At 40.6% G+C, this 16,410-nt stretch overlaps 1 protein-coding gene across 2 annotated transcripts; it reads left to right on the plus strand.

Annotated features, from left to right (window-relative positions):
* The first annotated feature begins 159 nt into the window (after positions 1-159).
* Positions 160-16,080, plus strand: LOC131222515 (uncharacterized). Of its 2 annotated transcripts, none has more exons than XM_058217618.1 (15): positions 160-311; positions 3,493-3,902; positions 4,289-4,382; positions 4,510-4,696; positions 4,998-5,256; positions 6,077-6,289; positions 6,374-6,460; positions 6,877-7,011; positions 7,158-7,271; positions 7,395-7,642; positions 8,205-8,285; positions 8,386-8,617; positions 13,379-13,477; positions 13,725-13,910; positions 15,757-16,080. In XM_058217618.1, exons 2-15 carry the CDS (start codon positions 3,555-3,557, stop codon positions 15,856-15,858), a joined length of 2,385 nt encoding a protein of 794 aa, XP_058073601.1. In that variant the 5' UTR covers positions 160-311; positions 3,493-3,554; the 3' UTR covers positions 15,859-16,080. The 2 variants fall into 2 exon arrangements, with proteins under 2 accessions (XP_058073601.1, XP_058073602.1); XM_058217619.1 differs by lacking the exon at positions 160-311 and adding an exon at positions 344-429.
* The last annotated feature ends 330 nt before the right edge of the window (positions 16,081-16,410 follow it).

Below are 16,410 nucleotides of genomic sequence, written 5' to 3' on the forward strand. Positions count from 1 at the left end.
TAGAAAGAAGGGCAATTTGGTAATAAAAAATGATTCCCGTTTTGTTCAAACTCACCAGTGAGAGCCTTGGCGGCTCTGATTTGACCTGAAACGATTCTCTCTCCATCCTTTTTCCTTTTTTTTTTTTTTTTTGTTTAAATTCTCAATTCTTTATTATTATATTTTTACATTATTTTTGGGTAATTATTTTTTCCACGGTCAATTGATTTTTGAGTCTTTTGTTTTTAGTATGCTTCTCTTCCAATTGACTTTGATTCATTTGCCGTTTTCAGGTTCTTGGCAGAAGACCCCATTCTCAGATCTTCTAAAAGGTGAGAAGATCTTATCAATCTCTGCTGAAATTCATTGATGATTGGATGAATTTATAGTGAATTTGGGTAGCACCCAGAAAGTCATTTTCTGTGAATTCATGAAATTTTCGATGCCTGGGTACGTAAATCAGTTCTCGAATTTATGTGTTTTTCTTTGTTGGGGTGATTTCAGATCTTGGGGTGGTGAGATTTTTCTTTGTTTTTTGTGAAATTCATTTTCTGATTCTGTATATTTGTCTGTTTTGAGAGACACCCATGAAGTGATTTATGTTAATTCGCAGATTTTTTTATTTTTTATTTTTAAAGGAAGTTTGGTAATTCATGAGGTTTTCTTCATTTGGTATTTGATCATTTCTGTTATGAAATCTGCATTTTCCCTTGTTTTGGATGAAACTGGGAATTGAGAATATCTGTCTCCAGCTCAGTAGATGGACACAAACAACACAACAGTACAAGCTATTGTTTTCCCAAAATGTAGGAGGAACGATGCCCGCTCTCAATCAGGTTTGATGAGCGGGTCCCGCTGAAATTTTGTGTTCATTGTATAAAAATTATAGATTCTAAGAGATGTCCGTGAAATGATTTTTGTTAACTAATGATTTCTTTTTCTTAGGTTTGACAGAATATCTAATCAGAAATATATTTTATTTTATAAATATGTATTTTTCTGAAATCTGAGATAACATTCGGAGGCTTGCTAGGCTAGCCCCACCGGGGAGCGGATTAGGTGCGGCCTCAGCCTCACCCAACACAGTGTGGCCTGACCATGGGGCGCATCTTGATGTGTGTGTATCCACGCCATCCATCTATTTTTCCAGATCATTTTAGGGCATGACACCAAAAATGAAGCAGATCCAAATCTCAGGCGGACCACACTACAGGAAACAGTGGTAATTGACCATTAAAAACTCGTTGTGGGTCACAAAGGTTTTCGATGAAGGTGATATTTATTTTTTTTCCCTTCATCCAGGTCTGTGTGACCAATGACCTTATAAACAGGTTAGATGGAACATAAACATTATGGTGGGCCCTAGGAAGTTTTGAATGGTGGGCATTCAATCACCATCGTTCTCTGTAGTGTGGTCCACCTGAGATTTGTGCCTGCTTCATTTTTGGGCTCATGCCCTAAAATGAGCTGGAAAAATGGATGGACGGCATGAATATACTACACATACATCAAGGTGGGCCCCACGGTCAGCGCTGCACCATGTTGGGGTAGGCCGGGGCCGCATCTAATCCGCCCCATAGGCATCTCTCTCTGTCCACTCCTTTACACCTGGCATATGTGCCAACCTGGCAAGTGGGTGGACATCTTAGTGGTCTGTAAGGTGGGCGCTACTGTTAAGATGGACATGCATGAAAATTATGATGGTTGACTTATCAGGTGGGTCACTCGTTACATCAAATTTGGGCACTTGACAAGCTTTTATAAGCCATCCATCCGGTCTTTTTTTCATTGGTTACCTGACTCACCTGATGGGTGGACCAGCATGGTTTTCATGTGTTTTTCTTCATGGTGAGAGCCACTGTAGGCACTGCTCAGATGTTTCATGCACTTGTCAAATTGGTGCATGTGAAGATGGAGTGGGTGTCTTGGTGGCTAGCAAGCTGCTACTATCTAGATTTGCAATTTCTACAAGAGAGAGAATTTCTTGCCTGCCAATCCAAACGAACTAGTACCATACAACCCCATTTTAAAACAGTGATGAGCTATCATGACAGAGTCATGATATTCCGTCCCGCTTGGCTAATATAAGTTCTGTTAGATCATTTATATGCCCTCATTTTATTGGCCCACCTTATATTTATAAAAAAAGGGCTCACTAACTTTCAGAAGGTTCATTGCCAAGTTAAGCATATACACATGCCTAGTGGGCCAACTAAAGGGTAAGTGTCTGAAGGTCCAATGAAAGAGCGGCATGTTGCCATGTTGAGCTGGCGGGCCAATGAAAGAGTATCATGTCACGGCATAATATAACTGGATATTATCCCAACCTGTATTCAGGCACGACAGTATCCACTCTCGTGATTTTTAAACTATCTCCTCTCTCCACGTTGCATGTTCCACCTCTCTAATATAATATAAGATGCCGCTTCTCCTAGCTTTGCTGTAGGGCTCACATGCACCCCGTGTATTGGACTTGAATTACGGTGTCGAACACAGCACCCAAGCCAGTATATATAATCTGTTGATGTGGCAAGGTTCCGTAGTCTCTACTATAATGTATGTGTTGTATCAACAACGTTCATCCATTTTGCCATATCATTTTAGGGTATGAGCCAAAAATATAGAAAATTCAAAACTCAAGTGGACTACACCACATAAAGCAATGGGGATTGGATGCCTGCCAATGAAAATTTCTTGGGAGCCAAGGAAGTTTTGGATCAAGTGATATTTGTGTTTTCCCTTCATCCAAGTCTGCATGACCTTATGAATAGGATTATGAACAAGGTGGATGGCAAATAAACATCATGGTGGGCCCTAAGAAGGTTTCAATGGTGTGCTTCATCATCCTGACTCCCTGAATTTTCCAATTTCAACATATACCTATAAAGTGATTTCTGTTAATTTATTAAAATTTGGGCTTGAGATAATTGTCTTTCTGAGTCATTTTTCTTTTAGGGCGCATTTGGTTGCGCTAAATATCATGAAATTCTATGATTTTTGCACCAAATTAGACCCAAATCTCTTTCGATGAAATTTGTTGGCTAATTCCTTTAAATAATTTTATTTTTTTTAAAAAAAAAGGAGTTATCGATGAAGAGATTTTGGTTAATTCATGAACTTCTATTTTCTTCTTATTCTTCTTTGCTTTATTTTTGACTTAATATATCGATTCTATAATATACATGCCTTTTTTCCTGGATTTCTTTCGCCAGTGATTTCTCATCAACGTTCTAAATTGGTGTATTGGGTATCATTCACATCGATACGGTACAACATTGCTCTATATCTAGCTGTTTTGGACCGATACGGGCTGATACAGCCGTATTGTTCTGGGCTGATACAGCGGTATTGTTCATGTGTGATACTGGTACATATCAAGCATGATGTACCGGTTTTGGACGATACTTAAAACTTTTCTCATTCTCCTCACTGTTTTACATGAACCATGAGCTTTTTAAGGTTGTAGCATTTATCATTCAACCAAATTTTTTTATGGTTCTAAGTATTTCTCAGGAACTGGGAAGACACGTAATTGTATAGAGTCTTCGTGGCATTCTTGAAGAAGCTTTGCGCAGATGGTCCCTATTCCGAAATGGAACTTCTCTTGGACTTTGGTAGCAACAATCATTTCTCTTGTAGCATTAGTTTTGGTTGTTCATACGTTCCTGTACCCTTTGGTGCCATCCTCTCTTGATTATCTTGGTGGCCGGCAATCTCGGAGTTCTTGTCTCCAAATTAATGGCTCGATTGAAGTAGGTGGTGGCCATTTGACCAGTAATTCACTGCTAGGCCTTGATTTAGATGCTCGGTTTCCTGCTGACTCTCATTGGGCAGTGAGTTACCGGGGTGCACCGTGGAAAGCAGATATTGGACAGTGGTTTTCTGGCTGCGATTCAATTGCCACAGAAATAGATATCGTTGAGGTAAGATATGGTATTATTATAGAGTGTTTAATCGTTAAGTTTTGGCTGCAAAGCAATGCTCAAAAAAAAAAAAAGGTTGCTAAGGTTGACATTTGTATTTCCATCTATGTTTGTTTGTCTAATTCAGATTTATCTGATTTCTCTGTTGCCCAAGAGTTTGGTGCATAAGCTTTTTGGGTTTGATTCAGATAGCTCTGAGAGTTTATTATGATGTATGGATTTCTAAGATATTTTTGGTTCTCGAATTCGTTATCCTTTTGGATTTTAGTATTTCATTTTCTGGTTTATTACAGGGTGTATTCAGAATCCAAGAGTTTAGATAGTTCTTGATTCAAGTTCCACTTTCGAAATTTTTCATTGCTTAAATATTCCTCTTATGTTGACAGAGCATAGGTGGAAAGGGCTGCAAGAACGACTGTAGTGGTCAAGGCATTTGTAACCGTGAACTGGGACAATGCAGATGTTTTCATGGATATGCTGGTCAGGATAGTTTTCTTGATATTTGGTTATTTGGATTGTTGCAGATGAGAATTTTCAGTGCTTCTTTTATGTTTGAACCATTAACTATAGTCTAAGAAAAATCATAATATGTATGTTCATTTAATAGGGGAAAGTTGTTCCGAGAAATTGCAGTTGGACTGCAATCTTCCAGTATCTCCGGAGCAGCCATATGGGCGATGGGTTGTTTCAATTTGCCCAGCACATTGTGATACAACAAGAGCAATGTGCTTTTGTGGAGAAGGAACCAAGTACCCAAATCGTCCTGTGGCAGAGGCATGTGGCTTTCAAGTGAAGTAAGAACATTAGGGTCCATTTGGATGCATGTTTGAATTGAATTGGAATGCACTCAATTTATTATAGAGTAAAGTGACCACCACAATGGGGTGGAAACCTTTTAACTTGTAATAAAAACCAAGCTCATTTGCTACAATTCCATGTTTGGCAGTTACTTTATTGGATTGACTCATTCCAATTCAATTCAATTGAACTTCCAAACACTTTCTCACTTATCAAAGTCCAATCTTTTTCAATCTTCGTTCACGCCAAGGTATCTTGCTAGAATGAAATTTGATTTCCAAAGCATGGCTTTTTCAGGTTACCATCTGAACCCGGCGGTCCTAAGCTGACTGATTGGACAAAGGCTGATCTGGAAAATATTTTTACGACCAACAGTAGCAAGCCTGGCTGGTGTAATGTTGACCCGAAAGAAGCATACGCTTCCAAGGTGAAATTCAAAGAGGAATGTGACTGTAAATATGATTGCCTTTGGGGACAGTTTTGTGAGGTGCCTTCACTATGCAGTTGTGTCAACCAATGCTCTGGGCGTGGACATTGTCGCGGTGGATTTTGTCAGGTAAGTGATGGGAGTTTTGATGCTTTCTACTTGTGGTATTTTCCAAAAATCTTTTTCTCCTTCTGTATTTGTCAAACAGAATCATTACAAAAATGGAAGACGTAAAAGAAGATAATATCAAATTGACTCTCTTTTTTTATATAGTTTGGACCAGATTATATTGGTTTCACCCATTTCTTAAATGGCAGTAACTTCCACCATACTCATGGCAAACATGTAAATATGGGCCCTCTTGCTGATGGAGCATAACCCAACAGGGACGCTAATATGATGCTTGGAACCACTGGTTGGCAAGGTCAAGGGTCCAAATTCAACTGCTGATATTAGATGGTTATGGTCATCCTATCAGTGTTTCGTTGGCAACGTCAAGGGTCCAAATTCAACTGCTGATATTAGATGGTTATGGTCATCCTATCTGTGTTTCTTTTTTGGCTATGTTCCATCCACAATGGAGCCAATGATTTTGGATGTCTTGATTTACATGCATGCCATGCGTGTATGAATGACTCACCACCATCTAAGGCATACAGTTCTATAATGGTCTAGCCCTTATTGTAATTCAGCATAGTTAGGAAGCTTTAGAGTGCAATTTCATTCAAGAGAAAATTTTCGTATTGTTTTTGAACTGACACTGATTACCCATGTCTTTTTCTTTCCTGCTGTTTCAGTGTTGTATGTTCTTAATAAGTTGAAGTCGAATATACATTTTATACTATATGATTTCGATAACACCCATTTTCATGTCATATACCATGAAATTATGATATTTAATTGGTGCTTGTTTTGAAACTCTTAACTAAATCTGGCATTCTTTTCTCAGTGTGATGCCGGTTGGTATGGAATAGATTGCAGCATTCCATCTGTTTTGTCATCAATGAGAGAATGGCCTCGATGGCTTCAACCGGCTACAGTCAGTTTGGCCGATACACATCTTACTGGTGATCTCCTGAATGTTAATGCTCTGGTGAAAAAGAAAAGGCCTCTTATATATGTTTATGATTTGCCTGCAGAATTCGATAGTCATCTCCTTGAGGTCAGGTTTCAGAATTTCCGTTCATCTATCATTAGAAGCACCATGATCCACGTCGTCATATATCACTTTGTTGCTGTGTTGCAGGGGCGGCATTTCAAGTTTGAATGTGTAAATAGGATATATAGTGAGCAGAACACAACACTGTGGACAGACCAGTTGTATGGCTCACAGGTTTCATCAACCAAGACACTTCAGTTTCATGCCAGAGTTTTGTTTAGTCTACATGTTAGGCGACATTTGTTTGTGGGTCATTCAAGCCATGTATGAGGTGGCATCCCTTGTGTAGAAGACCATGCCCAGAACTTATGGCAGTCAACTCATTGGGTGCGGACCATCCATCTACAGAAAATGGAAAGTTTAAAAGAGAATTGGAAAATGGATGGATTCAAAGATAATTGACAATGTACCATTTATAGCTTGCCTGATTATTGGGCCAGGTTATAAACGTGGTGAGACCCACCTGATGCAGAGCTCAGATGTCCACAAACACGTCACTGCTTGTAGAGATGGCTGCAGGTTTTCAAACTTCACATAATGATATTAGAAGTCAATCTTTCTAACCTGCCTTGGGATGCACCTTTTTCCAGATGGCACTCTATGAAAGCATCCTGGCTAGCCCTTACCGAACACTGAACGGCGAAGAAGCAGACTATTTCTATGTTCCGGTTCTTGATGCCTGCCTCATCACTCGCGCAGACGACGCACCCCACTTGAACATACAGGTACTAATTCCTATACAGCCTTCACATATTTCCACACATATTTCCACCCATTGAACCTTGAATGTATTATCTTAGACTGTCACTTTTAGAAGCACATTCCATTCAATGAAAATACTTCAACGTATGTTTTCCTTCGTATATTACAGGAACACATGGGTTTGAGGAGCTCACTAGCTTTGGATTATTACAAGAAGGCACATGATCACATTGTCGAGCATTACCCGTATTGGAACCGCTCGTCCGGAAGAGATCATATTTGGGTATGTGTGAAGGACCTTCATTGGTCGGCAGAGGAGAGCATAAGAGCAGTATCAGTTATTTTCGCTTTTGGATGACCTTTTCTCTCTGGTTTTACTAACGGTGTTTGCCTCTACTGTAGGCAGTTATTTTCATGGGATGAAGGTGCTTGCTATGCTCCTAAAGAGATCTGGAATAGTATGATGTTGGTTCACTGGGGGAACACGAATTCGAGGCACAATCACTCGACAACTGCTTATTGGGCCGACAACTGGGATAACATTCCTTCTGATAAAAGAGGCGACCATCCATGCTTCGACCCAGACAAGGATCTTGTGCTTCCCGCTTGGAAGCGGCCTGATCCCGGTTCCTTGAGATTAAAACTGTGGGCCAGGTATTGATGAAAGTTTTATCTTGTGGAGGTCATGTATGACATGGTCGATCTAGATATGGCATTTTTTGTACTGAACCCCATGACGGTACAAGCCGAGCCCCTCATGAATGGCCAATGACTTTGATATCTTCATTATCAGATGATACTAGCATCTGTTGAAAATGGGAAAATTACAACCAATGGTCTACATTTAATGGGGGCAAATAAGATGATTAGGACTTAGGACATGGAAGAGTTGTTGGGCCTAGCATCTGTTGAAAATGGGCAAATTACAACCAATGGTTCACATTTAATGGGGGGCAAATAAGATGAGTAGGACTTAGGACATGGAAGAGTTGTTGGGGTATCTCCCATCCACCAAGAGGCCAACCAAGGCACCAAATGAACAATTTTAATCACCGAAAGGTGGGCCGTTAATACACCGTGGGCTGAATAAAGGCTTCATTAATCATTGTGGTTTCTCTATCTTGCTTGTATACTTGTTCTTGATTAAATCTCATCAGTTGAAGGAACAGCCTCTCTTATGGTTATCAAGATGAAAGTGGTTGACCCTTATGTGCAGATCGCGTGAAGAGCGTAAAAGGCTGTTCTACTTTAATGGAAATCTAGGACCTGCTTATGAAAATGGCAGACCTGAAGATACGTAAGTGTCTAATTGTCATTCAATGTAAAAACAAGCTTTTCGGTCACATGGTTCCTTTGTAGCTGATACAAATCTTCTTGTGTTGTCTGAGGTAATTCAGGTATAGCATGGGTATCAGGCAAAAACTAGCGAAAGAATTCGGCTCAATCCCTGACAAGGATGGAAAGCTTGGGAGACAATATACAGAAAACACGACTGTAACTTCAAAGCGTGCTGATAATTATTATGACGACTTAGCAAGCTCTATTTTCTGTGGGGTTTTGCCAGGGGATGGTTGGAGCGGTCGAATGGAAGATAGTGTTTTGCAAGGTTGCATTCCTGTCGTAATTCAGGTAGTGTGATCTCATCATATTCTTCAACAGTTTTCTTTTATTTTTTCTTTTTCTTTTTCCTTTTTTCATGTGTTTATTGATGGGGGGGGGGGGGGGGGAATTTTTTTTTGAGCAACAGCTTGTTTAAGTGTGGTCATACAGACATACAGATATACATATGTACATCCATACATACAAATGTGTGTGTGTGGTATCTGTGTTTGTGTGTGTTAAGATGCTCACATCCAATCCATTATACCGCTAATTTATCCTCCAACCGGCGAATATTTTTCATCCTCTGATGTTTGTGTGACATCCAACCCATCCAAAAGATCGGCCCTGCCGGAGGACCACCTTATGCAAAAATCAGCCTAATCAACCCATTTGGTGGGCTACATCAATCTCTCTTTATTGTATTTGTGGGTATCCATTGTTTTCTATGGTGTGGCCCACCTAATGAGTGGAATGGGTTGATTTTTCACACTAGGAGTTTCTTATGATTGGGTCAACCTATTGGAGGGGTTGTATTTCACAAAAACATGAACAGTTGTTACTTATCCACTGGTTCGATGGTAACTTATCATCCAACCAGTTGGATGTATGTGTGTGTGTGTGTTACCAAGATCAAATTAAAAAAGAAAGAAAGAAGGAGCAAAGTTTGTGCATGTGATGCTGTGATTAGTTGAGGAACCCATGGACTTTCAAGGGGGATTTTATGATTCTCTACCTGTAGACATGTTTACCATCTTTGGGTCCTCAGTTTGTACAAGTGTTTCCATGGTTTAGTGATTCTAAGGGCCTGTTTGGAATTTGGTTACCACCACATAAGTTACTTTTTAACTTATATTAAGCCATTAAGTTACTTTTTCACTTAAGTTAGCTTGGTAATCATCATTGTAAAAGTAACTCATGTGTTAAAAGCTACTTATCCCAATAAAAAAAAATTCTTAGCCTTTTGACTTGTTACTTATTGACTTCTCTCTCTCACGGTCCATGTGCTCTCTCTCTCTCTCTCTCTCTCTCTCTCTCTCTCTCTCTCTCTCTCTCAATCCATATCAAAGGAGGGCCAACATGATGGACTATCCACATCAAAGGTGGGGCCCACATCAAAGTTGGGCCGTATTAATGTGAGCCCATATAATGGATGGTCCACATCAAAGGTCGGCCCATAATGATAAATAGCCCACATCCAAAGCGGGCCGGTATGGTGGACGACCCACTTCAAAGGTAGGGCCTACACGATGGACGGTCGACATTAAAGGTAGTCTCCACATGACGGGTAGTGGACTTTGAAGTTGGGTCCCACATGATGGATGGCCCACATCAAGGGGGGCCACATGATGGATGGTCCGCATCAAGGGTCGGTCCCTAATGATTAATGGCCCACATCCAAGGTGAGCCTTGCATGGTGGGCAACCCAAATTGAAGGCGGGGCCCATATGATGGATGGTCCACATCAAGGTGGGCACATTAAAGGTTAACCCTAATGATGAGTGACCCATATCCAAAGCGGGCCCCATGATGGACAACCCACATCGAAGGTGGGGCCCAGATGATGGGCAGTGGATATTGAAGGTAGGCCCCACATGATGGACAATAACATTGATGATAGGCTTCACATGATGGACAATAACAGTGATGGTGTGCCCCACACGATAGATGACCAACATCAAAGGTGGGCCCTACATAATGGATGGTGCACATTAAATGTTAGCCCCTAATGATGAATGACACACATCCAAGGTGGGCCCGCATCGAAGGTGGGGCCCACACAATGAACGGTCCACATCAAAGGTTGGCCCCATATAATGGACGGTGGACGTGAGGGGGACCAAAACAACCTTGAGGGATAAATGCTTATTATGTTGGAACCAAACATGCTTTTTCTACTTCTTGGCTGATAAGTATGTTGTCTACCAAACATGCTTATCTGCTTAATAAGTAGAAACCAAGTAAGCTACTTATGCCAGTGGGAGGAGATTCCGCAACTAGTGGATTAATGAGGATCCAATTTTCTCCCCCATTCCATGTATTGACATTTCGACACTACTACACGAGAAATAGAAGTCAAACCTGTTCGGAAAGAGAACTTCCTTCCCGATCGCTCGGTGAACTCTCTTTGTCCACCAACTCTAGGATCGACTTGGAAATGTCGAAAATAGAACAATTGTAGTTTGGATCAACGATTTCCTTTGAATATTCGAGTGGGAGCCCTGGGAGAGATGACTCGACTCTTTCTATGGGAGAAGTTGAGTATATCCTAACTTACAACAATGACGAATGAGACCTAGTTTCTAATGGGGCAGAAACAAGCCATAGAGAATCCTAAAATAATAAATGGGGTAGGCAACTCACTAATGTCATTGAAGGAGCGAGATTTCCAGGAGAAAGGTGGATGATGGAGTTCAGATGAAAGCATACCAGCGACTGCGCCTAATCACCCGCTTGAAAGCAAAACCCACAAGCGTCAGCATAACCCCACTTCCATACCATTAATAATGATCCTTCGAAAGCATCACCAAACCCATTACTAACTGTTGGAAAGTCTGTCTGATTGGGGTCCTGACACCAGCAATTCTCTCTTCTCAAAGTTGTTATCTGGCACACAGAGTGTTTATCAAGAACGTACTGTCAAGCAAAGGGAGTCAGGCTTGGGAACCAACAACTCACTTATCGATTAGAATAGCTCGATTGAAGTTAGTTAGATGTAGTCTTCACCTAAGAAATAAACATATAACCTTACCTTACTTCCCTCCACTTGCCTTAAACCCACTTCCATTACTATACTCAAATAAACAACACACTTATTGGGCCAAGAGACGAGTGTTTGGACTCGCTTTGGACCTCTGCTCATTATAGTAGGGTCCCTTTTGGATCTAATTAAGGATTGTCACCCCTCGGAAGGGGGATCTGATAGTGACAATCATCGGAATGTAGGTTATCTGAGGGGACTATACACTCCCAAGGGCCGAAAAGCCAATGAGATAGTCCTTCCTAGGGTTGTCTACTTCATTTCTCAAAGCAGTTTGATTCCCATTAAGATCTTTTTGGTAGTTCCTTGTGGCTATCAAAAGTCCACTTCTTCGTCGATAATACGACTAGTAAACGGGTAAGATCTTTGGTTGACCATAATGATCGATACTCCCTAATGATTACGTGGTCAATCGACGGATGGTTGGATTTGAGTGTCCTTGTGAAGACACAAGACTCTTGGCCTGGCTGTAGCTGACATCTCGGCCACGGTGAACCGTAACCCTATGAGTGTCAATTACCTACACTCGCCTTAAAGTCACTTTCAGCGACGTTTAAGAATCACGTACCCCAACTCCGAAGAGTTAGGAAGATTATTAGCAAGGAAGTCTCCTCCGGAGGAACTAACCGCTCCACTTAAACACACTGTCTTCGCTTCACTCGTGCTTCTGGAGGGAAGCACTTCGTTACACTCTCCTTACCTAAAAGTCCCTTACCTTAGGAATGTACTCCATCACTTACCTACACTTGCACCCTAAAGGACCTTCTTCACCATAACAACCAACATGTCGCTAACGCTCTCATCACTTACCATGCGCCTTAAACACACTGACCTCACGTAACTAAAACACCTACACAGTCGTTCCACTCGTGCTTCTGTTGGAAAGCACTTTGTGTAACTACCTCTACCAAAACAACCTAGCTACTAACACACTTGTGCCTCCCAGGAATTAGGCATTAAGGAAGGAAAGTTCCCTCCGGGTTTCCTAAGGAACACAAGCAGCCATAAGCAGCTTATCTAAAGCAACATATGATCCAAACACCCCCTAAATATCCCCACCTTCATTTGGGGCAAGGTTACTTGGATTGTGGGTCGCTCCAGTACATGGTATGAGAACGAGTATGACATATTCTACTTACCTCCAATATGTGGTACGCTAGGGGTATATCATGCGGGTACTCCGATACATACAAATTACAAAGTGTGTACAATGTAGTTTTATATTGGTATTGATATTGTCATTTATATGTGAAATGATGAATATTATTATTACAAATCCCACATGCATGGTATTGCATTATATGCATGCTATTGCATAAATCAAAGTATTAATCTCTATGTTCTTAATATAAATTTACATTATAACTTAATCAAAATTCAAAGTACAAAACCAGAATTGCGGATCGGTGAAAGTTGCAATCTTGATCGCAAATGATCCATAATCCAGATTGAACGATTCATGACAGAAAACATAGGGTGGTTAGCAGTTTAGGTAACATTGGCCGTGGGGATACCTCAATTATTTCCCCAATCAGACAAGCTTAAACCCTTCGATCAATGGCCTGCAAATAGATGGTTAGGAAAATAATGCAGAATGGCCCACATTCCTTAGAAGAAATATTGTATCTTCGGTGCTTAAAGTCTTGGAGAATTTTTAAGCACGATCCATCCACAGGGATGCTGTGGCACCCATTGGGCCTACTGTCTTGATCGTTAAACTATTATCTCTGCTTATACAGGTTGACTGCCTGAGGATTCTACTTGTATCCTTGCGTTGAGGATCATATGATTGCTAAAACTTAAATCTAGTTATTTTTTTATGGAGAAGGGATTTCATATGTCAATCTTGAAGAAATGTGCATGATATGTTGTTTCCATCAGTTTCCAATATTTGAAGAACCTCATTTGCTCATGATCATGGTATGCAGTTGAATTGGAGATTTTGACTTCCACAAAACAGGATGTTTTATCTTCTTCGACTTGGCATTGTTATAAATTACATGATTCTTTATTACTTACATCTATTGCAGGATGGAATCTTCCTTCCATACGAGAATGTTCTCAACTATGATAGCTTTGCTGTACGCATTCGCGAGGATGAGATTCCAAATTTGCTGCAAATTCTTCGGGTAATTATTTCTTTCTATCGTTAAGGGTCCATTTGGATGCACTATTTAATTGAACTGACATTTGAGGGCTACTTTATTCTTGTGAGTGCTAGGAAACATCATTATTTTTGTTGTCATTTCTTCTTTTATTAAACTGAAGCTTTGTGATTCAATCCACTGTCCAAACACAGACTAATTCAAGTGGAAATGAGATGTGATATCTGCGAGGGCTGTCGATAACGTATTGGGTTTTTGTTTCTTCTCATAGGGATTTAATGAGACAGAAATCGAATTCATGTTGGCAAATGTGGGCAAGATCTGGCAGAGGTTCTTATATCGCGATTCTGTCTTGCTTGAGGCCGAGAGACAGAAGAGATTGTCTGGACAAGTCTATGATTGGGCTGAGGAGTTCTCAAAACTGGGGGAGGATGATGTTTTTGCAACATTCATACAGGTACTTCCTTTATTCTCATTCCCGCAGACTCCAAATAGTGTGCAAGTCACACCTTGTTTCAGTTGGAAATTTTTTTTAAATGAGATCTGGTAGTTGCACGGTTTTTTTTTTTTTTTTACATGCACGCACACCCCCCACACTCAGTAGGTGCATGTGACATCCAACCCCTCTAATGGGTAGGCCCATCCGTGAAGATTTCCTAGTTCGAACATCAGCCGAATCTGCTCATTGGGTGGACCACGAAAGAGGAAACAATTTCTAGCCGTTGATAAATAGCAAATTACAAGTGAGGTCCACTTGAAAAGTGGATTTGACTGAATTTTTCTGAAGGCGATCCTCATGATTGGGCCAACCAATTAGATGGGTTAGATTTTGAATATAGATCGCACGTTGGAAGTTATCTGCTGGGTGGACCACAATTTATAGTCCAAACGGTTGGACTCAAGAGCTTCTCTCTCTCTCTCTCTCTCTCTCTCTCTCTCTCTCTCTCTATATATATATATATATATATATATATATATATATATATATTGAAAATTCCGTACTTCAGAACAATTTAACAGAAACCACCCTGAATTCCTAACTAAACTAATCTTCTGAAAATGACCGAAATATCCTCATTGAGCTTCCTAAAAGTTCAGATGATTTGGTGGCCAAATTCAAAGGTGGCCCATTGATTCGAACAACTACAATTTGTCCAGGCTGTGTGCATAAATTTCAATATTGCCATGTACCACCAACCAACCAAACAGTGTGCAAGTCACACCTTGTTTCAGTTGGGATATTTTTTTAATGAGGTCTCAAGTCCAACCGTTTGGACCACAAGTTACCATCCACCCCTTGGAGATAACTTCCAGCATGTTATGTGCATGCAATATCCAACGTGTCCAATAGGTTGGCCTCATCACGAGGATCCCTTTTACAAAAATCAGCTGCATCCTCTCGTCAGGTGACTGCACATGTATTTTGTCATTTATCAGTGGGGAGAAATTGTTTCCTGTGGATTGGCCTACATGATGAGTGGATGGGGCTGAATTTTGTACAACGTGATCCTCACGGTGCAGCCAGAATATTGAAAGTGTTGGATTTACCCCGCACATGGCAAGTTGAAAGCTATCCACTGGGTGGACGGTAACTTTTGGTCCAACTGGTTGGGCTTGAAACCACCTCTTTCATAAGATGTAGAAATTGCAAACACACAGCACATATACATTCCCACCCACGCATGCATCTGTATTGCCAACCCCAAGTAGTTGGGATAAGGCTTAGATGATTATGATGATGAGCACAATGAAGATCCTGGCATACAGAACATGCTGGTCTACTTATCATTTGCCACATTGTACGGACAGAATGGATGGTTTCAATTATACCTTCCAATGCTCGTGCAAGGTTTTTTTTAGTTGGGCTCACCTTTTCGCATAGCTTGGATGTTGTAGTAATGTGACACACTGGTATGGAATGGCCCATAACCGAGGGGTACAAGGGATTCCTATAACCCTTAACATGGCTCAATGGAAAAGTCTCATGTGTGCAGGTGGGGCCCGCAAATCACTTTGGATATTCCAAAGGGTGAAAAGATGCTTTTACTCATTTCACCTCAGGCTCTGCATCTAACAAGAGCACATGGTGCTTTTTCCATTGGGCCACATCAGGGGTTACAGGCAATTCATGTTCATTGATATAGGTGCATCCACCGCATGTGAAGTTCACATGCAAGGCAGGTGAACATTCCTCAATCATATGCATATTTTGCTGTTGTGTGTTGAACCAGATTTACTGATATTGCTGGTCATATGATTACAGTGACCATGGTCTCAACAAACCCTTTTCTTTTTGTAACAAGGTACTACACTACAAATTACACAACGACCCTTGGAGGCGGCATCTTGATTCTCGACGAAAGGAGTTTGGATTGCCAAAAGCATGTTTAAGAAACAATAAGTGAGGGATTTTTGAATTAGGAATTTTTTTACGAGAATGTCATTCGTTTCTTATTTTAGTCAGGATGGAGCAAATGCTTCTTGTTGTAACAGTTATTTCCTTCGAGCCTTGCCCTTGGCTCTTTTTGTTTGCGTGTGTGTATGTCCTTTTCCAAGTTCATAACAAAACGGGGACAAAAACATGAGTTTTTTTAGTCATAAATAAGATTTGATTTTTTTGGGTTGTATTTGGATGCTCTAGTGAAGTGAATTGCAATAACCTGTCTACTAAAGTGGAAATGGCCAAATCATAGTTACCTTCCACAGGATTTATATTTAGGTACGAGGGTCCAATTCGTTAGGGATTTGTGCTGCAGAATCACATAGATTTGGATCTAGAATACCAATCTAATGGCAACAAGCATACCAATCTAATGGCAACAAGCAATCACAAGAGAACACAAAGATTTAACGTGGAAAAACCTTGCGGGAAAAAACCACGGCACAAAGCGACAGAATTCCACTATGAAAATATAAATTACAAAGAGAAAGGACTTAGCCGATTCGAACAACCTTGA

The sequence above is a fragment of the Magnolia sinica genome, chromosome 13 (assembly GCF_029962835.1).
Source record: "Magnolia sinica isolate HGM2019 chromosome 13, MsV1, whole genome shotgun sequence".
Lineage (NCBI taxonomy): Eukaryota > Viridiplantae > Streptophyta > Magnoliopsida > Magnoliales > Magnoliaceae > Magnolia > Magnolia sinica.